At 43.8% G+C, this 25,797-nt stretch overlaps 2 protein-coding genes across 8 annotated transcripts in view; one reads left to right on the plus strand and one right to left on the minus strand.

The window, feature by feature from the left end:
- C7H6orf89 (chromosome 7 C6orf89 homolog) overlaps positions 1–174 on the minus strand; it is a 42,385-nt gene extending 42,211 nt beyond the window's left edge. Inside the window, exon 1 of one of the 5 annotated variants that reach the window (XM_077904205.1) lies at positions 15–169. In XM_077904205.1, coding sequence (XP_077760331.1) covers positions 15–16 — 2 coding nt within the window. In that variant the 5' untranslated portion in view covers positions 17–169. Of the gene's footprint in view, positions 1–14 lie in introns of all 5 variants that reach the window. The other 4 variants (XM_077904206.1, XM_077904213.1, XM_077904211.1 and 1 more) reach the window with 4 other exon arrangements.
- Positions 1–25,598, plus strand: PPIL1 (peptidylprolyl isomerase like 1). 3 transcript variants are annotated; one of them, XM_077904217.1, is made up of 6 exons: positions 1–154; positions 988–1,983; positions 6,262–6,705; positions 9,846–10,000; positions 23,778–23,846; positions 24,399–25,598. In XM_077904217.1, the coding sequence occupies exons 3-6, from the start codon at positions 6,650–6,652 to the stop codon at positions 24,617–24,619; spliced, it is 501 nt and encodes a 166-aa protein (XP_077760343.1). In that variant the 5' UTR covers positions 1–154; positions 988–1,983; positions 6,262–6,649; the 3' UTR covers positions 24,620–25,598. The 3 variants fall into 3 exon arrangements, with proteins under 3 accessions (XP_077760343.1, XP_077760341.1, XP_077760342.1); XM_077904215.1 differs by lacking the exon at positions 1–154 and adding an exon at positions 243–515; XM_077904216.1 differs by lacking the exon at positions 1–154 and adding an exon at positions 243–515 and having other exon boundaries at positions 6,458–6,705.
- Positions 25,599–25,797: the final 199 nt, after the last annotated feature.

The raw sequence follows: 25,797 nt of genomic DNA on the forward strand, positions 1-25,797 counted from the left end.
CCCCAGTCACTCACATGCGGGGCCCGCGCCCCCTCGGGCTCCTCCCGCCTCGGGGACTGCAGCCGCCGGGCGAGGAGGGTAAACCGACTTCCTGCTTCCGGGGGCGTAACCCGGAAGTAACTCCCGCGCCACAGCCGAGGCCGCGCGTCCTCGGGTAGGTCTTTCTTCGTGCCCCGCGCTGCCGTCCGCAGCAGAACCCGCGACAGCGGCCGGGCGAACTCCCGCGAGATCTGGAGGGCACGGGTTCTGGCTCCCCCTGGCGTCAGACTCTTCTGGTGGGGCGGGTCAGTCCGTGCCCGGCGGGGTGTGTCCTCTTCCCGTTGTGGGACGGGCGTCGCAGCCGCGCTGATGCGCTCAACAAGCGTGTGCTGAGCCCCGCACTACCTGCCGGGCCCGATGTTGGGCATTAAGGGGTGGGCGTGGGAGGGACGGTTAATGGAGGGCAGGCCCTTAAAGCCTCTGGGCGCTCTTAGTCTAACGGCAGCAAACTCAAAAGAACACACCACCGCCTACTCGTGAGTATTTATTGAGGCTTACTCTGTGCCAGATATCACCAAGCCCTTCATATTCGTGAAACCAATTCAACAACCTTATATAGAGTCCCTGTAGGGCCAAGGGCAGACCACCCCAAGATGGGGCACTTTAGCATGGGGATTATTTTGAACTAAAAGCAATCAAAACCCAGCAGTTGTAGGAAAACCTCTACCTCCCCTTCAACTGCCTGCCTGTACCAGCAAGAGAACTATTAACACAGATTACTTTTTACCTAAGAAATTTACAGGGCCACCTTTGTTTTCCAAACATCTCTCACCTTCTGCTAACAGAAGGGGGCCTTTCTCTTCTTTGTATGCCCAGACCCTGCCCCTCTGCTAGCTCAGGTTGTCTCAGATAAGCCTCCTGTTGGCTGTCTTTGGAATTGTGAGAGTGTGTGTGTGTTCCCTGTATGTATGAACCTAAATTTGATTTTCTCCTATTAATCTGTCGCAGGTCCATTTGATGCTTTGTCCAGCTGGAAGAATCTTGAAAGTGCAGAGGAAATCCTTCCTTCATACCCCACAACATTTATCTCATACCAGCCAAACTGAGGTTTATGGAAAGGTTGACTTGCTCAGGATTACACAGAGTGGTGGGGTCATGATTTGAACCCAGGCTCCTTATTTTGCCCTGTCTTTAGTGCCATGATCATAACTGCTTTTTACTAGAGATCAGCCATCAAAATGCTATGGGGTTTAGACCAACAAAGCTAACTACAAAGGCAGTGTGATACTGATGCAGGGATAAGCAAACTAATTAAGCAGAACAGAAAGACCAAAATGAGAACCACACATATATAGACACTTGCTTTATGACAAAGAGGTACAACAGAGGAGTGAGGAAAGGATAATACTTTCAATAAATAGTTCTGATAAATAAATAAAGGGTTTTGGGTCAGTTGTATATCCTTATAGGAAAAAATGAAACTTGACTCCAACTTCACACCATATACCAAAATAAATTCTATGTGCATTATTGCTCTACATGAGAAAAATAAAGTAATACAACTTTAGAGCAGCTCTTGTCCAATGCCATTGCCATGCAAGTGATTACTAAATACCTAAATGTGGCTAGTCAGAATTGAGACATTCTGTAAAAGATAAGATTGATACAGTGAACCACATTAAAATTAGCTACCACCTCTGATCACTAAAAGACACAATTAAGAGAACCAAGAAGACAACCTACAGATTGAGAGAAACCAACAAAGAGCTTGTGTCCAGGATACATAAAGAACTCTACCAATAAGAAAAGACGGACTAAACAGCCAAATAGAAGAATGGGCAGAGGATTTGAACACAAAGATAATACCACAAAAGAGCATACCTAAATGGCAAACACATGTAAAAGAGTGTTCAACTTCACTAATGATTAGTTGTTTGGGAAAGGACTACTGAGATCTTATACAGGTTCCAAAATTGCTTCAATGGAAAAGACTAGTGACACTAAGTAAGTGTGGATGAGGAAGTGGAGTAACAGCAACTCACACAGAGCTGGTAGGAAATGTAAACTGCTATAGCCATTTAGGAAAACAGTCTGGTTAACTATGAAATTATAATATACATATAACCTAATCTCATACCAGGCCCAGCAATTCTACTTCTACGAATATACTCCAAAAAATTCACCTACAAGTGCACCAAGATACAAAATATTCATAGCAGCACTATTTGTCATAGACACAATCTGGAAAAATTCCAAATGCCCATTAAGAATAGATTGTATAGGGGTGCCTGAGTGACTCAGTCCATTGACTATCTAACTCTTTTTTTTTTTTATAAATTTTTATTCATTTATGATAGTCACACACAGAGAGAGAGAGAGAGAGGCAGAGACACAGGCAGAGGGAGAAGCAGGCTCCATGCACCGGGAGCCCGACGTGGGATTCGATCTCGGGTCTCCAGGATCGCGCCCTGGGCCAAAGGCAGGCGCCAAACCGCTGCGCCACCCAGGGATCCCGACTATCTAACTCTTGATCTCATCCCAGGTGTTGATCTCAGGATCATGAATTCAGGCCCTGCATTGAGCTCCATGCTGGCATGGAGCCTCCTTTAAAAAGAAAAAAGAAAAGAAAGTCCTTGTAGTATATTCATGCAACAGAATACTACACGGCCACTGAATACAATACCATGGATATACCTTACAAACATAATGTTAAGCAAAAGAAGCCAGACGCACAAAAAGTACTATATGATTTCATTTATGTAAATTTCAAAAACAGAAGAACAATTAAGAAGTCATAAAGTGGTTTCTTTTGTGGGGAAAAGGGTCTGATTGGTAGGGAGAACTCTGGAGTTGGAAACATTTTTTTCTTGATTTAATGGTGGTTACACAGGTGGGTTTTTATTTTATAATAATTGAATTGTCATGGGATCTGTCCACCTTTCTGGATATATTCAAAATTTAAATTTTTACTTTAAAAAAGGTACTCTGGGGGTGCCTGGATGGCTGAGTTCGTTAAGCATTTGCCTTTGGCTCAGGTCATGATCCCAGGGTCCTGGGATCAAGTCCCACATTGGGATCTCTACTTAGTGGGGAGTCTGCTTCTCCCTCTACCCCTCCCCGCTGCTTGTGATCTCTCTTGTTCTCTCTCTCTCTCAAATAAATAACATCTTTAAAAAATAAGACTTGGATGAAATAGCAGGAAATCAGGCTCGAGAAATCATTGAGCCAATGGTGAAGGGCCTTCAAGCCCAGGCCAGGTGTCTGCGACTTTTTTTTTTTTAAGATTTTATTTATTTATTCATGAGAGACACGGGGGGGGGGGGGGGGCAGAGACACAGGCAGAGAGAGAAGCAGGCTCCATGCAGGGATCCCAATGGGGGACTCCATCCTGGGACTCCAGGGTGATGCCCTGGGCCAAAGGCAAGCTCTAAACGGCTAAGCCACCCAGGGATCCCAGTCTGGGACTTTAATAGGCAAAAGGAAACCATTTAACATTTCTTGGCAAAGAAATGACATACAACAAGCAACATACTATATCTCTTGAGGAAAGCTTTGGTTGCTATGTGTGCATAGGATGGATTAGTGGGGAAAAGCCAAAAGGCAGGGAACTCCACAAGAGAGTTTCTAAAATAATCCTGGTGTTAAAGGTCTGAAACAGCAGTGGAAATAGGAAGGAAAGGATACAATTTGGGTATCTTGGGGAAAAAAGAATTGACAGGTCTTGATGATGTATCACAGGGAGCAGAGAGCAAGAGGATGAACTTCAGTCCTCTAGCGCCAAAAATAAGGTTATAATTATATTCAGAAGACACATTAAACTTAACAGAATAGATGAAGTAAATACAAACTACTCTGATTAAATTAATGTGGACTATTAGTTTTAAGTTGGAAAAGAAATCTTTGTCAATTCCTCCCTGTAGTCACCCAATGTTCTCTCGGGGACAAAAGGCCAACAAACATCGAGTCTCTTGGGGAAGGACTTTGGGATGAGACAGCAAGACACTGACTTTTTCTTGTGTAAAATCCAAATGCATCCTCACTGTGCCCTAAGACTCCCCAAATATATAGTAAGGAACTACATAAGGTCCAGAGAAAGGCAATTCAAATAACAAAGCACAGAATTGGGACAACTAGGTGGCTCAGTGGTTGAGCATCTGCCTTTGGCTCAGATTGGCATTCTGGGATCTAGTCCTGCATCGGGCTCCCCACAGGGAGCCTGCTTCTAACCTCTGCCTATGTCTCTGTGTCTCTCATGAATAAATAAAATCTTTAAAAAACAAAACAAACACAGAATGGACCAATGATGACCACTTTCCTGACCAGCTCAACGGTCACAAAGAGGACATGAGCATGAGACTGCAAAAGGTGTAAAATGTATTACACCTTAACTTAGCACAGCACTCGTCAGTGTAAAATGTCACTTTCTGCCCATTTTTCATTAAACAAAACCTGAACACCCTGTTCTCAGTACTTTGAGAGGACACAGAGATGGAGGAGGAGGCCCAGCTTGCTCACTGTCTAATTTTATCTTCACAACATTGTATACCTTTATCCCTACCTGATAACTAAGGAATCTAGAATTAAGCCATGGTTAGGCACAGAGGCTCACAGCTGTGGTAAGTTACTTAATCTTTGGAAGGTTCAGTCTCCTTAAAGTAAAAAGAGAATACTAATATCTATGTCGTGGGGTTTGGAAGATGAAGCGTTGCCAAAGGTTCAGAAATAGCAGAAGCAAAACCGCTGCATCACCGACATAGCAATTAGTAAAAGTTCATGGGCAAAAAATAGTTTGCAAACTGGAAGCACTCCAACTGAACAGGGAATGTTAAATTCAGAGGTATATTGTCACGAAGCAGTTCATATGGTGAGGAGGCAGTGGCTTTTTACTCTTCAAATCGGTTATGATGTTAGTTTTCCTAGTGATAGGGATGGGGTAAAAGTAGTTACTTCATATCCATCTTGAGAACACTTTTAAGTTTCATTTTTGGTTTTCAGAGGCATTAATAAGAAACGGCCCAAGTTAAGTTTTGCTTATTTTACAGAACAAGCTAAATTCAGATTTGCTGATAGGATTAAACTGGTTTGCCTGCTCAGGAAATTTCTTTTTTTAAAGATTTTATCTATCTATCTATCTATCTATCTATCTATCTATCTATTTATGGGGGACAGAGAGAGGCAGAGACATAGGCAGAGGGAGAAGCCAACTCCCTGCGGGGAGCCTGATGCAGGGCTCCATCCCAGGACCCCAGGATCACCACCTGAGCCAAAGGCAGATGCTTAACCAAAGGCAGGTGCTCCCTGCTTAGGAAATTTTCAAGTCTGGTCTCCAACTGTGTTTGATTTTAACAATGTGAAAGTTATATAATAGTGCTTAGCTCCATGCCTGACATAAAGTAAGAATTCATTTAACCATGCTTATGAATCAGTGTGCAAAGTATCTATAACATATGTTTACTTACCCCATTTCCTTCTTATCCTCCCTCCAAACCTTTCAGGGCCTCTACTTTGCTTCTCTTTCACCCTGAACAAACCCCTCCTGACAACCTTCTATCCCATCTATCCCAGCCAGTCACTCTGAGCCTTGCTTTAACCCTCATCTCTTTGTTCTTCATTCTCCTCTCTCTTTCCTTCTTATTTTCTTCCTGGCCCTTCCCCTTCTTCTCTCTCCAGACCCTTCTCTCTTGGGAGTCTGGAGAATCGAGCTGGCTGTACTGCTTTGGACAAATGAACAAGTCACTTCACTGCTGGGTCTGTTTTCACAACTGAAAAATGGAAACAATAATACCTACTTCGCAGGACTGCTTTGTGGAGTGGATAAGAATAAAGTGTAGAGGGATGCTTGAGTGGCTCAGAGGTTGAGCATCTGCCTTTCGCTCAGGGCGTGATCCTGGGATCCAGGATGGAATCCCACATGGGCTCCAGGCATGGAGCCTGCTTCTCCTTCTGCCTATGTCTCTTGCTCTCTGTGTCTCTTGTGAATAAATAAATAAAATCTTTTTTTTTTTTTTTAATTTATGATAGTCACACACACACAGAGAGAGAGAGAGACACAGGCAGAAGGAGAAGCAGGCTCCATGCATCAGGAGCCCGACGTGGGATTCGATCCCGGGTTTCCAGGATCGCGCCCTGGGCCAAAGGCAGGCGCCAAACCGCTGCGCCACCCAGGGATCCCTAAATAAAATCTTTTTAAAAAATTATAAGAATAAAGTGTTGAGCTACGTAAACGGTACAGACCCTTACAAAGGTCAGGGACTGGCACTAACCACTTGCATTTCCTTTCAGGTCCTTGCCCTTTTGTGGGACTAAGAAATTCTTCTAATTGATAGTTAGGATGTTAACTCCAATCAGAGTGCAGCTTTGCTGGTTGTTCCCGCCTTCCACGCCTAAATGAGCCAATCAGAGCGTCCGGAGGGCGTCGCGGTCTCTCCCTGCCTGGGGACCCCGACAATGGAGCTTGCCCTTCTCTCCGCCCTTGCAGCTAGCTTGTTCTCGCCTCGCATCCCAGCTTCTCGGAGGTGGAAGGAGGGTCCTCCTCCTTCCTTGTCTCAGCCCGGCGGATCTTGGCATCGCGGAGGTTGAGCGACGAAAGCCGGAAGTGTGCGCCGCGGCGGCGGGTCCCCACGAACTGACACCGGAAGTAGCCGTGCTGCGGGATCCCGCCTGCTGCGCTATGGCGGCGATCCCCCCAGACTCCTGGCAGCCGCCCAACGTGTACTTGGAGACCAGGTGAGAGGGCTCGGGCCTCTGGGGCTGGGCTGGCGGAGGCGACGCGAAGTCCAAGCTGTGCCGCGGCTCTGGGCTCCCGGTGCGCTCCGCGCAGGGGCCCGGCCTCCTGGGGGAGAAGCCCGCCGCGGCGGCGGGGGGGGGGCCGCCTGAGGGTTGAGTGGGGAGCGCCGCCGCCCGCGTCCGAGCCCCGCATCCGCTCGCCCCGAGACCTCAGGTTCATGCCTCCGTTCCCTCAGCGAGCGTGTGTCGAGTCTACGAGCCGGCGGCGTCGGGCTGGAATCGGGCTGGAGGTGCAGAAGACGCGCACCGCCTTGCACTTAGGACCTTGCAGTGTAGTGAGGAGGGCAGGTCTGTAATACGAACGTTGTAGGTAGTTGAGTTGCATAAAATAGGATTACTGGGAAGGCACGGAAGATGCACATTTTCCCCGCTATCAGAGAGTGGTATCCTTGAGCGCCCACCAGCTAGTGCCATGCCCCTGACGTGTAGAGCATGTTATTGAGTTTGATCCACTTAGCAACTCAAATCACATAGGTATTAATACACCTTCTCTCCAGTCTTAGCGGGGGAAATGGCAGCGTTTACAGATTAAATGATTTGACCAAACCCATCTATCTAGCATGTAGGGGATCCTCATTTGGAGCCTGGACGGCCTGCCTCACGTGTGCTCTGTCCTTCAGCCCCATTCATTCCATTGCCTCTTTGGAAAAAGTCCAGATGGTCTTTCCAAATAGGACAGTAACCGTTAGGAACTTCTTACTGCTACAACAGTATCAAATGAAAACGTCACAGTCTGACATTCAAGATGGTTTTTCTCATCTAGGCCTTCTGCCTAGCTAGCTCTCCGGCTGCATCTTTTGCCATTCCCACATCAGAAGCCAAGGTCCAGTCCATGGTTTTCTGTCTCCCCAATGCTCTTGGCCATGTGTTTTTCCCCCAGAGCAGTTCTCAGACGCTGCTTTTGCTCTTTGGTCATCTTCTGTGTCTTATATTACAAAATTCTACTTCTTCAGGCCTCTGCTTGAAAGTAATTTCTGAATTCATCTATTAACATTTTTTTTAAGTTACAAAATAAAATGAAATCTAAATCTAAGCAGCATGGAAGTGTATAGACTAAATAAAAGCCGCCTCTTCCTGTAAAAACAGTTAATAGTTTGTTGGATGACTTACATCCTTGTCTGTGAACAGATAAACAAGTGTTTTTCTCTTTTATGTTCTGTTTCTTAAAAACAGGATTGTATGCTGTATGCTGTATGTTTTTTTTTCCCCCTGTAATTTGCTTTTCTTTCACTTGCTCATGTGGCTTCCCATAGTATTGATATTTTTTTGTATTTTAATCATTTCCTCTTTGAGGGGCACTTTTTTTTTTTTTTTTTTTAGAGGGGCACTTTTTTTTAATATATATATATGAGGGGCACTTAAATTGCCTCTCGATTTTTGTTAGGATAAATACTGGAATAAATATCCTTGCACATACTGTATCCACATTTGTAAGTTTTGCTGTAGAATACTTTGAAGTTGAAATTGCTGTCAACAGATATGCAGATTTGAAAATTATATGGGTATTTCCTGAATGCCATTCCAAAAAGTTATTCCCTGTATTTAAAAAACATGCACCAAAATACAAGCTCCACGAGGGGAAAAGCACCTAGAACCATGCCTTACACAGAGTAGGTGTTAATCCCCGTAGAATGTTAGTAGTACGAAAGATGATTTGCTGGTAGAAGGGCTTTTGGAAAGGTATGTTCTAGCACACACCATATATATATATATTTATAGAGTGCTTACACTGTGCTTGGCACTGGGTATCCAGGCTATACAGAGTTGCCTCATTTTTCACATTTTTGGAGCTTAAAATCTAGGTGAGTGATTGAATGTAGGGGAAGGCACCTGTCTAAGTCTTTTTCCTTTTCCTTAGCCATACTTCAGGGGAAGAAGTGCTCATCCTGTTTGGTAGGTATAGAGATTAGAAGTAGTTAGGTTTTTCACTTATTGCACCCCCTCCTAAATACACACAAACTGTACTTTTTTCCCCCATTAAAATGTTTATATTTCCATGGTTCAAAAATACAAAAGTTTAAAATAAGATTCTCATTGGGATGCCTGGGTGGCTCATCGGTTGAGCACCTGCCTTTGACTTGGGGCATGATCCCAGAGTCCCAGGATTGAGTCCCATGTCGGGCTCCCTGCATGGAGCTTGCTTCTCCCTCTGCCTGCGCCATTGCCTCTCTCTCTCTCTCTCTCTCTGTCTCATGAATCAATAAATAACATCTTTAAAAGGAAAAATAAGATTCTCGTTGAAAGCCTTGTTTCCCATTTACCCAGTTTCTACTCCCACCCAGAAACTTATGCATGTATAAATAAGTACAAATTCCTGATATGTTAATGTCCTCTTAAAAAAAATTAAGTGCAATTTTTTTCCTAGTTTAAGGGCTGATTATATTGGTTTCCCATGATCAGTGATTTTTAAAAAAAAAAATAAAGTTGGGCCACCTGGATGACCCAGCAGTTTAGCGCCACCTTCTGCCCAGAGTGTGATCCTGGAGACTCCAGATCGAGTCCCACGTCAGGCTCCCTGCATAGAGCCTGCTTCTCCCTCTGCCTGTGTCTCTGCCCCCCCCCCCCCCGTGTCTCTCATGAATAAATAAAAAATAATAAATATTTTTAAAGTAATAATTATAAAGTTCAGATTTTTAGTTGTCCAAAATTACCTCGTTTTTTATTTTTTTAAGATTTTATTTATTTATTCATGAGCAACACAGAGAGAGAGAGAGGGGCAGAGACACAGGCAGAGGGAGAAGCAGGCTCCATGCAGGGAGCCCAACGTGGGACTCCATCCTGGGTCTCCAGGATCACGCCCTGGGCGGAAGGCGGTGCTAAACCGCCAAACCACCTGGGTTGCTCAATTACTTTGTTTAAAAGCAGTATTTTAAGCTCCTGTATGTTTTACTCAAAATATGTATGTTTATGTTACTTTGTGAATGTGATGTTTTCCTTTGCCAAGCATGAAATCTGGTGTGTATTACAATTTCATTAACTATATAAGCTCGAAAATAAAGAGTCCCGGATGCGTCCCATAATATTCTTTCCTGCTGTGACCTTAATCTTGACTGGAGCTCTACTGTCCTCTCCCCATGCAGCATGGGGATCATTGTGCTGGAGTTATACTGGAAGCATGCTCCGAAGACCTGTAAGAATTTTGCTGAGTTGGCACGTCGAGGTTACTACAATGGCACCAAATTCCACAGGATCATCAAAGACTTCATGATCCAGGGAGGTGACCCAACAGGGACAGGTATAGTTAAGCCGACCTTAGCTGAATTCAGTAAAATAAGGCTGAGAGAGGAGCATGTGTGGAGGGGGGGAAATTTTTGTTGTTGGTTTTGGATATGTTGCATTTGAAATACTTGCCAGATCTTCAAATAGAGATGTTGAATAAGTAAAGGGATACTGAATGTGGAATTCATGGACAGACCTGGGATGGAAGTACAAATCTTGGAGTTACTATCATTTAGATGAAACTTATTAGTGAAATTGGTGGATGCCAGCATTAGTTTCAAGGCCCCTTTTAAGCCTGCGTTTTCTCCCTGCTGATTTCCTGCTCCTGCTTTTTTGCCTTTAAATAAGTTTGATATTCTTTGTGGCAGTCTTTTCTTAGTCCTGTTCCTCTTTGTCATTCTCAGTTGTTCTCTGTTTATCCTTTATGACCAGAGGCATTCCTTTTTTTTTAATGTATAAGGACACATGTGAAAGTACAGTATGGGGGCACCTGGGTGGCTCAGTTGGTTGAGTGTCCGAGTCTTTGATTTCAGCTCAGGTCATGATCTCGGGGTCATGAGATTGAGCCCCGAGTTGGGCTATGGGCTCCACATGGAGTCTGCTTGAGGTTCTCTCTCTCCTTTTGTCCCTCCTCTTGCTCGTGAACACATTCTCTGCCCCCTTCTCTCAAGATAAATAAAAATCTTTTAATTTTTTTTTTTTTTTTTTTTTGTTTTATGAAGTCACAGAGAGAGACAGGCAGAGAGAGAAGCAGGCTCCATGCACCGGGAGCCTGACGTGGGATTCGATCCCGGGTCTCCAGGATCGCTCCCTGGGCCAAAGGCAGGCGCTTAACCGCTGCGCCACCCAGGGATCCCAAGATAAATAAAAATCTTAAGAAAAAATACAGTATATACAGGAAACTACAAAAAAAGAACACTCTTTTTTTTTTTTTTTTTTAATTTATTTATGACAGTCACACAGAGAGAGAGAGAGAGGCAGAGACACAGGCAGAGGGAGAAGCAGGCTCCATGCACCGGGAACCCGATGTGGGATTCGATCCCGGGTCTCCAGGATCGCGCCCTGGGCCAAAGGCAGGCGCCAAACCGCTGCGCCACCCAGGGATCCCAAAAAGAACACTCTTAAGTATGCTTCCTAAAGATCTCTAACCACTATTAGTTATTAATTATTCCCACAATATTCCCAGTTCTTAGAAATGATTGATGTTAACTGTTGGTGGCCATTATTCTAGACATTTTTTTTTTAGATACCTAGTCAAAAGGATGGATGGATGGATAACTAGTTAAATGGAAATAACTGTAAGAGAATAGGCTATGTCATGCATGCTGTTGTTTTTTAAACCAAAAAAATATATTTAGTTTTTGTGTGTGTATACACACACACACACACTACAAATCTCTGACAAGTGGGTGTCTTACTATTTAACTCAGTTCCAACATCATCTAAACAGGATGTCATCAGACCCCGCAAGTTAAGGCCCAGTCCCACAAGATTGCCCCCTGCCCCCCTCGCCCTACTTCATTTGCAAGCCTAGGTTATCAGATGTTCCAGTAACCCACTTGGGTTCAATTAATTTGCCAAAGCAGCTCACAGAACTCATGGAAGTACATTTACCAGTTTATTAAAGGATATGGTAGGGACGCCTGGGTGGCTCAGTGGTTGAGTGTCTGCCTTTGGCACAGGGCATGAATGATGGGATTGAATCCTGCATCAGGTTCCCCGTGGGGAGCCTGCTTCTCTCTCTGCCTGTGTCTCTGCCTTTCTCTCTGTGTCTCTCATTAATAAATAAATAAAATATTTTAATCATGGCTTGGTCTTCAGGTGACAGTCCCCATCTAGGAGCCATCCAGGAACCCACCTACCTCTTTAGAACGAGATGATCCTGGTGCTTTTATCATTTAAGAATTTAAAAGGGTTTTAGAAGCTCCTGTTTCAGGGACAGGTCAGATACCAAAAATTAGAACAAGAGATGCTCCTAGTGTTGTTATCATCTAGGAAATTACAGGAGTTTTAGGAGCTCAGTGCCAGGAACTGGGGACAGATTATATGTAGATATATATAGTTATATCCTTATATCTTCTATTACCTCACACCTATACCCCCCTTCATCTCGCGCTGCCCCCCCCCCCCCCCCCCCCGCCCAACCTGGCTCTCAGTTTTTGTCATTAGTTGTATTTTTCCTCGTCAGAGCACATTTTGCACACCGTGCTTGATTCCCTCAGCTACAGTATGGGTTCTGCATTTCAGAGGGTTTGGTGCGCACCACTAGACTTTTCTGTTCACAAATGCTAGAAGGCAGAATTTCCTGCTGAGTGGTTTGTGCAAGGGCTGGAGGGTGTTATATTTTATAGCTCAGTCATGTTTGAGAATTTGGAAAAGACCATGACTGGGTCTACTGTTCTTGGACCACACTCATTCCCTCAGATCTTTTTAGGCAGTTCGGCTCTGTTGCTTTCTGGTTTGAAGTGTGGCTTTGGAGAACACTAAGGCCAGATTTACTCCTTCCTTCAGCTCAGGGAAAATGTGTTTGTTTGCTTTTTTTTTTGTTTTTTTTTTTTTTTTTTTGTTTTGTTTTTGTTTTTGTTTTTTTTTTGTTTGTTTGTTTGTTTGCTTTTTAAAGATTTTATTTATTTATTCATGAGAGACACAGAAAGGCAGAGACAGGCAAAGGGAGAAGCAAGCTCCTCACAGGGATCCAGATGGGGACTCAGTCCCCAGACCCGGGATCACGCCCTGAGCCAAAAACAGACGCTCAACTGCTAGCCACCTAGGCATCCTGAAAATATTTTGATTTGTATTTTTTTAATATTTTCTTGTTACTTGCTCTGATTTTATATTTCAGGAAGCCAGTTTTTCTTTGTTTCATGACCTCTGCCTTCCATATCTATAACATTTAAGTGTGTGAGAGGATGTTTTCCTATTTTTTTTTTTCTGTGTCCACTGAGATAATGTCAGACCTTTACTCTGTGCCTTACTCAACTTTTAGTTATGTCTATTCTGTTCTTTACTGCTCTAATTGGTTTATTAGCTCTGTATTGGTGTTATCAGACTCAATCTGTTTCCTTAGCTCTTCAATCTTTTCACCTTATTCTGTTGGTATATTATCTTGTTTTTGAGCTCTTGTTTTATTGGATTCTTATTTCTGTTGAAGCATCTATAGCTTAAGACAGCTGCGGATAAGCTCTTCTTGGACTGGCTTGTTTTCTCCCAGACTGAGTTCCTGAGGTGTGTTTTTGTTTTGTTTTGTTTTTTCTTACACCCTTTCTTTCTTTTTCTCCATTTGTTGTAATATGTCTGCATAGTTTCTGTGCCACTTCTTTTCATCTTTTCCATACTTGATGTCGGCACTGATGCTGTCTGTACCTTTTATTTGCTCAGATACAGTATAAGTGGATTCTCTTTGTCATTATTACCACCTTTGTGGGACCAGTTATCTTCATTCCAGATGCTAGATTACTTTGTTTCCATCTTATTCTATCTAGCCCGAAGAGGTGGGGTAGGAGAGCTAATCCTGAGTGCACCTTATGGGAGGGCTCAGCTCTGTTCTGTTTTCCAGCCTCCATTAAAGTCGTGTCCGTGGGTCACCTGCACCAATCAGTGATATCCATCTCCCCCACTCCAGGCTCTGGGTTGGCTCCTGAGAATAGCTGTACTGGAGGAGAAAGATCCTCCTACCCTTTGTCATTCATAGCTGGGTCTCTATAACAAGACAGATTAATGAGGGAAAAACATGCAAATATGTTTGCTGTAGGTGTGGATGACACCAGGCCTTGATAAAAGAAATGAAGATCCCGATTGCAGATTCCTCTTGGGGTCCTTCTGTCTTGGAGATGGGATATTCTTTTCCTCCAGGTATAGGGACAGCACGTCTCACATGAAGGTCTTGTCTTAGGACCTACTTCAAGGGAAAGTCAGAATGTCATTCTTGTACCTGACGTTTCTCAGATTCCTTCAACTTGAAATGTTCAATGTATCAAAGCGCTACATTTTGGGGTAGCTTGTCCTGAAATCCATCAGGGCCCCAGTGTTCCCCACAAGATGCCAGGTGCTGATGGGCACTGGTGGCCTGCTGCATTCCTCCTGTGATATGCACAGGCTTCTGCCTTTAGGGGCTTCTCTTTATCTTTTTCAGGACTGCTGGCCCATCCACCCACCCACCCTTCTATTGGTTTCTTGGAATTGGAGGGTATTTGTAAGAATCCTCTGGTTTATACTCTTTCTTTCCTGATTACTACCTATAGAGAGTACAGGCAGAGTCTAATCCTGCTTCACTCCACTTCTTTTTTTTTTTTTTAATTTATTTATTTTAGGAGGGAGAGAGAGCATGCGCATGGAGGGGGGCAGAAGGAGAGGGAGAGAAGCAGACCCCACGCTGAGCACAGAGCCCACAGGGCTCAATCCTACCACCGTGGGATCATGACCTGAGCTGAAATCAAGGGTCAGACACTTAACTAGCTGAAATCAAGGGTCAGACACCCAGGCACCCCTTCACTCCACTTCTTTATCTGAAAGTGTCCTGTAAACACCTTGATGTACTTCTTTCCTGTCTTCTTCCTCTTTCTTGTTATGAGATAAAATTTTAATTATAACACCAGTGAGCTGAGAGAGTCCATGATGAGTGTACAAGAATTGAGAGTGACTCCAATGTGAATTGCTTATGTCGGAGCTTCCCTATATTTCTATAATTGGTTTGCAGTCCTTCATAATGTCACATTTCCATGATGCAGTTTTAATGAGACTGAATCACTCAAAAAGGATTTTCAAGTAAATTGCACCCAGCCTCAAGTATAATGAATGATTAAGCTAGCAGGTCTGTGGTAGAAGGCAAACAAGAGTTAGACCCTCCTGGGTCATTAATGTGAACTGCTAGCTGATTAGAAACTTTTTTTTTTTTTTTTTTTTTTTTGCTAAATATCTCAGATGAGCAGCATGAGGCATCCTGGGCTCATCAGCAAGCCAGTGTACTATTTCTGTCCCCGACTGGCCCTCAGTCTGGCTACTGTGCAACCATTCTTTCCACGGTTTTTCTTAGACACCTTTGCCAGGTGTTTTTCTATTTGAATTCCCTTGACTTCCTGCTGGATTTTAAACTATCTTTCCTCATTTAAATTTCTCTTCTTTTAATGACTGTATGCTGGCTTTTTCTTTAGCTGTCTAAATATCTTTTTATCTTTTTCTACTAACTTCTTCCCTTTCTTCTTCCTATAAGACATGACATCCTGTGAAGCCCTTCCTTTTGCTCTTCATGCTCTGTACTTAGCCTCTCAGTGCTCACCAGCTGGTGTGATTGTAGTGATTAATTGCATGCTGATTATGCTGTGCATCACCCTCCCTCTGACTTCGTGTCTCCTCTTGGTAGCCCCAGGAACACCTGAAATTTAACGTGTTGAACAGCAAGCTCATCGTTAATTTTATTCATTTGATGAATATTTGGCAAGAGTCTGCTGGGTATCCTGTGCTATCCTAAGTCTTAGGTGGAGAGACTTAGGTGTTAGAAGCCAAGGCATTTTCTTTTCCTTGCAGTGTTCCTTCTCTCTCAGGAAGACAAGATAGTTCTTTTAAGAAACAACTAGGGAGTAATGATGACATAATGTGCACATTTACAGTGGTACGCTTTGGATCACATATAAGAGAGATTGGAAGAATTCATAATATGACAGTGAAGTGGGATTAGCATGGGATAGAGGCATATTTTGAGTGGGCCTTGAGGGAAAGATAGGATTTTAACTCTTGGGGGAACAGAGAAGGGCATTATAGATTTAGGAAGAAGAAAGAGTACAGAGCAGAGGCACAAATGACAGAGACACGTCAAGTGTGAAGGAGAGCCCAGCACCCCACATGTCGTGTCTCACGTGCCTGACCGGCTCTGTGACATAATCTAGCTACCTCTCCGTGTCCAGGACAAATGTGTATGATGTGATCCCTGAACTGCATAGTTAGGGGACAGTTAAGAAGCAACTGGGGACAGAGTGCACAGAGTTGTTAGAGATAGCACGATGCGTAAGATCAGACCAGTTTATGGAGACTCCCAGACAGGAATTCAGGTTTGATCTAACCTCTTCTGGAACCATTCTGGGCTCCAGAGTTTCTTGAGTCTGGGATAAGAAAAATATGTGAGGAAGTTTAATTCAGTGGTAGTATATGGCAGGGTCATGTAGCATGGGGTGAGCAGCCTGGGTTGTAGAGCCTGGTGGGTTTGGGGTTGAACCTTAGCTTCACATGAACACTTACTAAATGTAGGCAAGTTCTGTAAGCTCCCTGAGCCTTCTTACCTATAAATGCACAGTGTGGTTTGGTTGTATGCACCTCATGGAGTTGTGAGCAGTAAATGAGCTGATGTTTGTAAAATGGTGACTACAGGCTTGACACAAAATAGCATTTAAAAATGTCATTTATTATTTATTTTGGTGGTTAACTTATTTAACAAATGTCTTTTGGACTCCTGCCACATTCCAGACTTTGTTCTAAGAGCTAGTACGTAATATACTATGAGGCCATAGCAAATGATATGGAAAAAATACTCTATAAGCCAAAATGTTCAACCTTGGCACTATTGACATTTTGGGCTGGATGATTTTTTGTTGTAGAGGGCTAGCTAGCTGGACATTGTAGGATGTATAGCTGTTTCCCTGACCTTGCTGTGCTGGATGCCAGTAGAACTCCTCAATGTGACAACTACCAATGTCTCCATACATTGCCCAATGATCCTAAGGGGCAAAATCACCCCCACAAAATCACCACTGGGATGGATAGAGAGTGAGGGAGGTGCTATTTTGGATTGTGTGATTAGGGAAGACCTCTCTGATAAGGTGGCATTTGGGCAGACCTCTAAATAAAGTAAAGTAGTGAGCCTGAGAGTGTCCGAGGCAAGGACATTCCAGAGGGAATAGCAATCACAGGCCTTAGACCAGAGTGTGCTTGGCAAGAAATAGCACAGACTAGTGTCCCTGGAGCAGGTGAGTGAGGAGAAAAGGTGCATGAGGGCAAAAGTGTTAGGAGATAACTTTGGAGGGTAGCAGAGCACCAGGTCGTGGAGTCTCATAAGTTATGATGAAGACTTTGGATTTTGTCCTAAGCATGATAAAATACCACTGGAGGATTTTGAGCAGAGGACTGCCATGATGCTTGTTTTAAAAGGATCCTCCTGGCTTCCATGTGGAAAAATCAGGTGGTGTGGAAAGGAGAGACAAGGCTGGAAACAAGGAGACCAGTTGGAAGCTTGCACGGTTGTCAGAGCCAGAGCTTTTTGTATTTGGATTAGGGTGATATTGGTTCTGTTGGTTCTGGTCCTCTGGGAAACAGGTGGCAAGACAGAGTTAGACATTTAGGAGATTGATTGGAATAACACCTGTGAAAGTTAAAGGGGCAAGAAAGCAAGAGTTGGAAGGGGAGGTCTTCAGACATCAGTGTAGGTCTAACCTGTGAAAGGAGAGGGGGCAGAGAAGAAGGAGCCAGTATAGAAAAGGAGGAGCCACCAGTAAGGTGGGATTTCAAGAGGGGTGACATCAGCTGTCAGATGCTGCTCCTGGAGCAGGCAATGCTAGGCCCAAGGATTGACCATTGGATTTAATGATGTGTGGTCACTGATAACTTTGACAAGAGCCAGGTCATTGGAGTGATGAGGGCAAAAATCTAAATGGAGAGTGAACGTTCAGAGGCAGGAGAGGAAGCCAAGATATGAAGTGTTGACAGCATTTTTGAGGAGTTTTTCTGTGAGGGGATGCAGAAATGTAGGGGGATACTTGCAGATAGAGTTTTTGGTTTATTTTTTAAGACTGGAAATTTTTATTTTATTTTATTTTTATTTATTATTTTTTTTTAGGATTCCACCCATTTATTCATGAGAGACAGAGAGAAGCAGAAACATAGGCAGAGGGAGAAGCAGGCTTCCCATGGGGAACCTGATATGGGACTCTATCCCAGGATAGAGCCAAAGGCTCAATCACTAAGACACCCAGGTCCCCCAAGACAGGAAATATTAATACCATTTTTTTTTTTAATGCAGATAGGAATGATCCACTAGAAAGAAAAACTGATACAGGACAGGGAGGAATTGCAGTTGCAAAGTTCCTTAAAGGTGAATGGGATTAGATATGTGGTAGTGGGAAGGTCATATGAACAGTGTATTAATACAATGTATTAATAAGGGAAGAAGGAAGGTAAACAGGTGGATATGTAGAAAGGGAAGTGGATTTGGTGGTGAGAGCATGTGAAAGTTCTCTATGAAATTTTGTCAGTGAAATAAGCCAAAGTTAACACAGAGTGATGAGCAGAGTGTGCAGTGGTGCAGATTTGCCAAGAGAAGAATTGCAGTAAACCCAAGCAGGCTGGCCCCCAGGCTGAACTATTAATCTCTACCTACACTTTCCTCATGGAAAACGCCCAGGTTATCTCAGTGCCTGGAAACGAGTTGTGTAAACCATGAAGCAAACACAGTATTATCAATGATGATGAGTTCCCTTTAACTATCTCATGACAAGCCTGTGAGATAGAAGTACTACTACTACTATTCCTCTTTTCCAGACAAGGAAATTGAGGGGCTTAGAGAGGACAAGTACTTTGCTTAAGGCTACATTGCTGGTAAGTGATGGAGTTGGAACAAAAACCCAGATATCTCTCTGCCCCGCAGGCTGGTCAGGAAGAGAACACACCTAAGAACTGCAAAGCTGAGTTCTCAGAGAAAGGAAGCATACTTTCCCACCTTAGGTCTGGTATCTGGGCTTTGCCCTGGTAATCCATCCAGCAGCAGCTTCACTGACTCTGTTACTAACAAGCAATTGTATCAATTTGGGATGTTTTTTGCTACAAGTAACAAAATTCAAGAGCAGGAGCTTAAAGGAAGAGAGCTTTTGTTTTTCTCACTTAACAGAGTGTCTGAAGGTGTTCAGTTAGTTGCCCAGCAGAGCAGTCAGGGGCAGGGCTCACTATGTCTTTCCATTCCATTTGTTAGTGTGTTGGCTTTTTTTTTTTTTTTTTTTAAAGATTTTATTTATTTATTCATGAGAGACACAGAGAGAAAGGCAGAGGAAGAAGCAGGCTCCATGTAGGGAGCCCAATGTGGGACTTAATCCTGGGTCTCCAGGATGAGGTCCTGGGTTGAAGGTGGTGCTAAACCGCTGAGCCACCAGGGCTGCCCAGTGTGTTGGCTTTTGATCTCAAACTTGCCTTATGGTTGCAAGATGGCTGCTGCTGCTCCTGACATCACCTCTGCTTTCAAAGAAGGAAGACAGAAAAAGAGCTATGGTGAAAGACAAAAGGAGTATATTATGCCTTTTTATCAGGAAAGCTATAGCTTTCCCAGAAACTGCCCCCCACCCCCTCCGCCGACAACTGGGTTCTGTTTATATCAGGAAGTCAGAACTGGATCACCTGACCACCCCTAGCTGCAAAAGGAACTGGTTGGTACCTGCCTTTCTTGTCTCTGAAGTTGATGCAGGCCATGAAGAAGGGGTTTAGAAATGCTGGGAGGATAGCTATCCTGCAGTTAGATGCTCTCTTGCCAGAAGAAAGGTTTCAGTTGGTCAGTAGCCTTGTGGTGTCTGGTGCCCCCAGGCAGAGCTTTCACTTAGGCCTGCTAATGGGTCACTGGCCCACCTGTGGCTGTTTGGGGGCTGGATATGAATGGCATGGGAGCAGTGGGGATCAGTAGCACCAAGTATGGCCATCTTTGTGTGAGAGCATGCTACATGTCTGAGTTGCCACTCTAGTTCATTGTGAGAGGTTTCCACATTGTAAACAGGAAGAAGGGATACCAGAGGAGTCCTGGGGATAGGAAAAGATCTTAAAGCAGAAGCACCAATCATAAAAAATATTAAGGAATTTCAACTGTAAAACATTCTGTGCATCAGAAGACCCCATTAAATAATAGACTGGAAAAAAGGGGGGCACTTGATGTAATGAGCACTGGGTGTTATTTTGAACAGATGAATCATTAAACTCTACCTCTGAAACTAATAATACATTATTTGTTAATTAATTGAATTTAAACAAAGAGTGAAGAGAAGTCCACTGAGAAAAAGTATTCGCAAAAAGCATTTACTGACCAAGGATTAGTATCCAGAATACTAATCTTAATAATATGCCAAGTATGTATATATGTATGTAAAAAAAAGTAAGTGTCAAACCACTCAGTAGATAAGTGGCTGTTCCCAGAAGAGGAAAGCTAAATAGCCAGTAAACATGAAATTCTGCACACATCTTCAAGGAAATGCAGGTTAAAACACAAGAGATCTGACACCTTTCAGGCCGACGAATGTTAGAAAGTCTGGCTAAAGGACCTAGAGCAGTAAGAGTGAGCACTGTGGATGAGGGTGCACATTGGGGCCACTTCTGGCAAGATAAGTTGAGGACATCTAGTAATGAGGAAATACTCAAACCATAGCCCTGCCCATCCCCCATAATGTGTAGCCCCTGAGAGGTCCTGCACTTATGTCTCGGAGACTGTACAAGAATGGTTATTATTTGTGTGGTTTATAACAGCAAAAACATAGAATGGATGCTAAATATCCATCAGCTTGAGAAAAGAGAAGATTGGTGTTATAATCTGTAGTGGAATGAATAGCATAGAAAGCTGCATGGAACCAGATGATAAATATCACTTATAGTGGTAAACACAGAAAAGCTAATTGCCGAAGAATGCAGAGTATTCTTTCTTTCTTTCTTTTTTTAAAAAATATTTTATTTATTTATTCATGGGAGATACACACACAGATTGAGAGAGAGAGAGGGGCAGAGACACAGGCAGAGGGAGAAGCAGGCTCCATGCAGGGAGCCCGACGTGGGACTCGATCTGGGACTCCAGGATCATGCCCTGGGCCAAAGGCAAACACTCAACCACTGAGCCACCCAGGCGGCCAGCAGCCATACATGTTTTTTAAGGGATGCATACATAGGTGTAGAAAGGAAAAAATGCACGGAAGTGACAAACTAAGTGACAGACTCCTGGTCAGCATGGTGGTACCCCAAAGGCAAACTGTGATTCTTTGTTGCATTGTTAGGTAGGGAGTGCAGGGGGTACATACATGGGGGTCTCAGGCTGGATATGCTGCACTGTTTCCTGAGTTGAAGGTGCAATTCGTCATATTCTTTCTCTTTTATATGTCTGAAATATTAAGTACATTGAATAAACGTTGAAAACAAAGAGTAAAAGAACTTTCAGGGTGCAGAGTTTAGAAAGCAGATCAGTGCCTGTCGCCAATGTATGTACCCTGGACCCGGCATTCTGCAAAGTTCTGAGTGCGAAGCTTCCAAATTGTCAGCTTTGTAAGTGATCCTTGACATCTGTGTAGCCTGCTCTGTACCAGAAAACTGTTTGCTCACTTTGTCCCCCTCCCATCTCTCCCCTCTTCCACATGCCCAAAGGAATGTTTTGATTGGAATTATTTTTGTCTTTTCTGACATTTTGTTGCAAACCCTACTGGGTTGAATTAGGTTATGAAACCATAACATATTATGTATAAATGGTGCTGTAGAGAACCAGAACTAGTTGCGGCTGGCCAAACTCTGCCTAGTAAGTACAGAGGAGCCCTCCATGCTCTTCCCTCTCATCTCCTGATGACTTACAACCCCTAGCTTCATCTATGACTCTTGACTGGCCCATGCTTTAACCCACTTGTTTGCAGTGCCATTTACGTGATGGCTTTCGGTTTCTTTCTTTTTTTCAGTATTTTATTTCTTTCAGAGAGAGTGCGAACTGTGGGGAGGGACAGAGAGAGAGGGAGGAACAGACTCCACACTGAGCAGGAAACCAGTGCAGGCCAATCCCAGGACCCTGGGATCATGACCTGAGCTGAAGGCAGATGCCTAACTGAGCCACTCAGGTGTCCCAGCTTTCCATTTCTAGAGGGCAGGGGCCCTGAGGTTTCATCCTGGCAACCCCAAATTTGCAGGGATCACACTTCCAAGGCTCAGCCCACAATGGACAGCCCACTACTGAACTTCATCCTCCACTTGCTCACTCAGTCCCTTAAGATTGACCACAGTTTCCCCCCATGGCCTTCTCTTTTATTCAGCCCTAGCACTCCCACTTACCACCCCATTAGCCCCTAGCCTCAGGTGGGAACCTTGACTCGCTGGTCAGAGAAAATACAGTGGTCTTATAATTGCTGTTTAGAAGTATATTGGCAGGCTGGAATTTGGGAAATGAATTTTTACAAAATTTGGTAGTTGAGTACTTTTCCAGAAGCATAAGTAGCCTGGGTCAGACGGGAGACTTCCGTTAGTCAGGATTCACCCCTATTCCTTTTTGCATGAGAAGTGTTTTCTTCTAACTGAAACAGCCAGGCTCCCCTTAGAAGTGTTTTCTTCCAGGGGCACCTGGGTGTCTCTGTCGGTTAAGCATCTGCCTTCTGTTCAGGTCATGATCTCAGGGTCCTGGGATTCAGCCCTGTGTGGGGCTCCCTGCTCAGCGGGGAGGCTGCTTCTCCCTCTCCATCTGCCCCTCTCCCCTGCTCATGCTTTCTCTCACATGCACGTTCTCTCTCAAATAAATAAAATCTTAAAAAAGAAGTGTTTCTTTTTTAGAGCCAGGGGCTCTGACAGGCTCTCTGTGGTGGAACATCCTAAAAGGTAATGCAAGGGATTTCACTGTGGGAACACTTCAGCTGGTCCCAGGGGTCTGGGGAGGGTCTAGGGGGAAGGAGGATGTGGTGCTTTAATTTAACACCCTACTTTCATAGCAGGCTGGAGAAGGTGAGCTAGTCTGGGCTAATTTCTGGCTGCCAGGCAAACAGTAGGGTGTTAAACACAACATTCACTTGGTTCCAGGCTATTTTGTCTTAGCTGGCCAACTTGGAGAAACCAAAGTAGTTCAACAAGTCCTATTTATTTTAGTAAATAGTTGATCAGGAGAGTTGCCTCCTATTAGGACTTTTTTTTTTTTTTCCATTGGGAAAACCATATTTATTACATCACTTTCCTCTAAGAACAGAACCTGGGTTAACAGCACCATACTCTTGTGGACATAATATAAATAGCACGTGGTGGTTATGTTGCTGGCAAATCATTCCTAATCCCATGTTTCTTCACAGTATCCTTGTGATAGACTACCTCTCCTCTCAGTGGACTCTGCCTGCCGTACCTCTCCTCTCAGTGGACTCTGCCTGCTGTAATATTCCTTTCTGCCACATTGCCACTTTCCACTGTCTCTCTTCTCCTTAAGCTGGATATCTTTGACCGAAATAAATGCTGTTTTTCTTCATTGAGATCAAGGACAGCAAATAGGTTTTAATTCTTGTGCCAAATCTGATTCATTAAAAATGGCTGTCTAGAGTTCTAAGTTGGTAGGATGTAGATCAAAACTCAGCAGGGAGGAATGCTGATTGACTAGCAATATCTGATGGGCACAGTGTTAAGGCTTGGGGGCACTCCTGTCTAAAATACTCCTTTAAAAAGTTAAAAATTTAGAAATCTTTTTATGTCTCAAATTATAGATGGTAGTTATCTGTAGATGGTTAGATTCTAGGGGACTTTAATGTTCTTTTGATAATGTTCTATGCCTTCTGCATATTTGACAGCGAACGTGTATTACTTTAATACCCAAGACAAAAACACTCTTAGTGTCATTTTGAAAACAAACATCTTACCTGAATGAAACCAGTGGTTTGAATGTGCTGTGTCAGTGCTTGGTTCTGCTGCTGGACTATGGAGTTGGAATATGTTTAGCAGGGGCTAGGCATGCTTGCTGCTTTTTCCTTTCCCGTACTCTGAGAGATCTTTTGACCCTAAGCCATAATCCTTGCTGTGAAGTAGAGCAGGGGACTGACCGACTCGTTTCTTGTCTTCTAATCTGGCAGGTCGAGGTGGTGCATCTATCTATGGTAAGCAGTTCGAAGATGAACTTCATCCAGACTTGAAATTCACGGGTAAGTATATAATTTGGCTGCACTAGGTGGGAAGGGGGAGTGGATTTTAAAAGCTCACTCTTGGCTGGGATTCAGGGTGTGTGTCTGACACCATGGCGTGGTGCCACGTAACTGCCCAGCTGTGGCGCCACAGAGAGCCCTGGTGGATTAGAGAAAGTGATGCCTCTCTCTCCTGAGTAATTCAGACAGCTGATCTGAGTGTTCTAGACTCTAATTGTTGAATGTTGATGTTATAAACTATAGGAAAGCAAAAGCTTCCTCAAAGAAGCCAGATACCTTGCTGGGATTTTGAGGGGCATAAGGAACATGGTCCAGCAGTTAGTGGGGATTATCATGGTTAGAGAAGCTGGGGAGTAGGTGAAGACTAGGAAGGTGCAGTTGTTGGGGTAGGGCAGTGATGGTCTTTGTGTAAAAGCAGAGAGCCTGGCCTCAGAGGAAGAGTGTTCAGGTCACATCGTTGATGACAGAGACCAGAATAAAGTCTAGGATAGTGTAATGTGTGCCAGGCTGGAGCAACGGGAGTTATTCATACTCCTTTCTTTTTCCCACCAGGGGCTGGAATCCTCGCCATGGCCAATGCAGGGCCAGACACCAACGGCAGCCAGTTTTTTGTGACCCTAGCGCCCACCCAGTGGCTTGACGGCAAGCACACCATTTTCGGCCGCGTGTGCCAGGGTATAGGAATGGTGAATCGAGTAGGAATGGTGGAAACCAACTCTCAGGACCGCCCTGTGGACGATGTGAAGATCATTAAGGCATACCCTTCTGGGTAGGCTTGCTGCTGTCTTGGGCACACCCAGATCTTCTGAGATGGCCCAGTGAACTAGCTTCCAGATGACCTAGAAAGACACGTACTTAAACTTCATTTTGGCATTGCAAATCACAGAGCTAAAGAGACCTGGGGTCTTAAGTGAGTTAGAGATGGAAGTATATTTTAGGAGGATGCTTCTTTTCTCTTCCCGTGGTGCCTAGGTTGACAGAGCATTTGCAGACATGCTCATAAATGATCATTCACAGGGAACCGCTCATTGCAAATGAGCATACTGCTCCTCCTTGCGTGTGTCTGTTCTAATACACTTGGAACAAAATGAAGCCGACTCTGTCATTTCATAGTGCCTAACCAAACTTCTTTTCTGCAGAGATTTATATTCTACACTGCAAGTCTTCAGTGGCTGACGGCCACAGAATTCAAAACCAAGTAGTGTCTATCAGCCTTCTTAACTCTCTGCACACCCTATTTCAGTCTCCTATATTTGTTCTTCCAAGGAACGTATCCATCTCTATATATATTTTCCCTCTCAAAACCAGAACATCAACACTGCTGTTTCTGACACTTAGACATCCCACGCAAAGCCACATTGAATTTTTGCCAAATGAAAAATGCATCCAACAATCAAGTTTCTAAGAAGGTGTCAAGTGGGGAATGATAATGTGTAATAATCGAGAAAGGAGTTTATTAAAAGGAAGAAGCAGCATTGACCATTTTTTCCCCAGAAAGGAGCAGAAATCTGTAGTGAGCATAAGGACAGACTATGAACTCTCCTTAAAAAGCAGTATTGTCATAAAGGAGAGGCACCACTTAAGTTTTTTTAACCTAAGTCTAGAGAAACTAGATGAGAGATTTTATATGTTAAGTTTTTTAAGTGTTTCTGATCTTTTTTTTTTGGGGGGGGGGTGAACAGTAAGAGAAAGGAAGTTAACACCTATGTAATACATAGAAACTTCCAAATAAAATGCCACTGATGGTTGAAATTGCTGCTGTGGTCTGATTTATAAATAGAGTTGTTGTTGTTGTTGTTGTTGTTGTTCTTTAAAGATGTTATTTTTTTGAGAGAAAGAACACAAGTTAGGGGCAAAGAGAGAGGCAGAAGCAGTCTCCCCACTGAGCAGGGAGCCCAATGTGGGGCCTGATCCCAGGATCCTAGAATTATGACCTGAGCCAAAGGCAGAT

This window comes from Canis aureus, chromosome 7 (genome assembly GCF_053574225.1).
Source record: "Canis aureus isolate CA01 chromosome 7, VMU_Caureus_v.1.0, whole genome shotgun sequence".
NCBI lineage: Eukaryota > Metazoa > Chordata > Mammalia > Carnivora > Canidae > Canis > Canis aureus.

Excerpts from the sequence above, each read along its gene's own strand:
- PPIL1 (XM_077904217.1), top strand. The coding sequence starts at position 6,650 with ATGGCGGCGATCCCCCCAGACTCCTGGCAGCCGCCCAACGTGTACTTG. Across the intron at positions 6,706-9,845 it reads AACGTGTACTTGGAGACCAG|CATGGGGATCATTGTGCTGG; the intron begins GTGAGAGGGCTC and ends CTCCCCATGCAG. Across the intron at positions 23,847-24,398 it reads TCCAGACTTGAAATTCACGG|GGGCTGGAATCCTCGCCATG; the intron begins GTAAGTATATAA and ends TTTTCCCACCAG.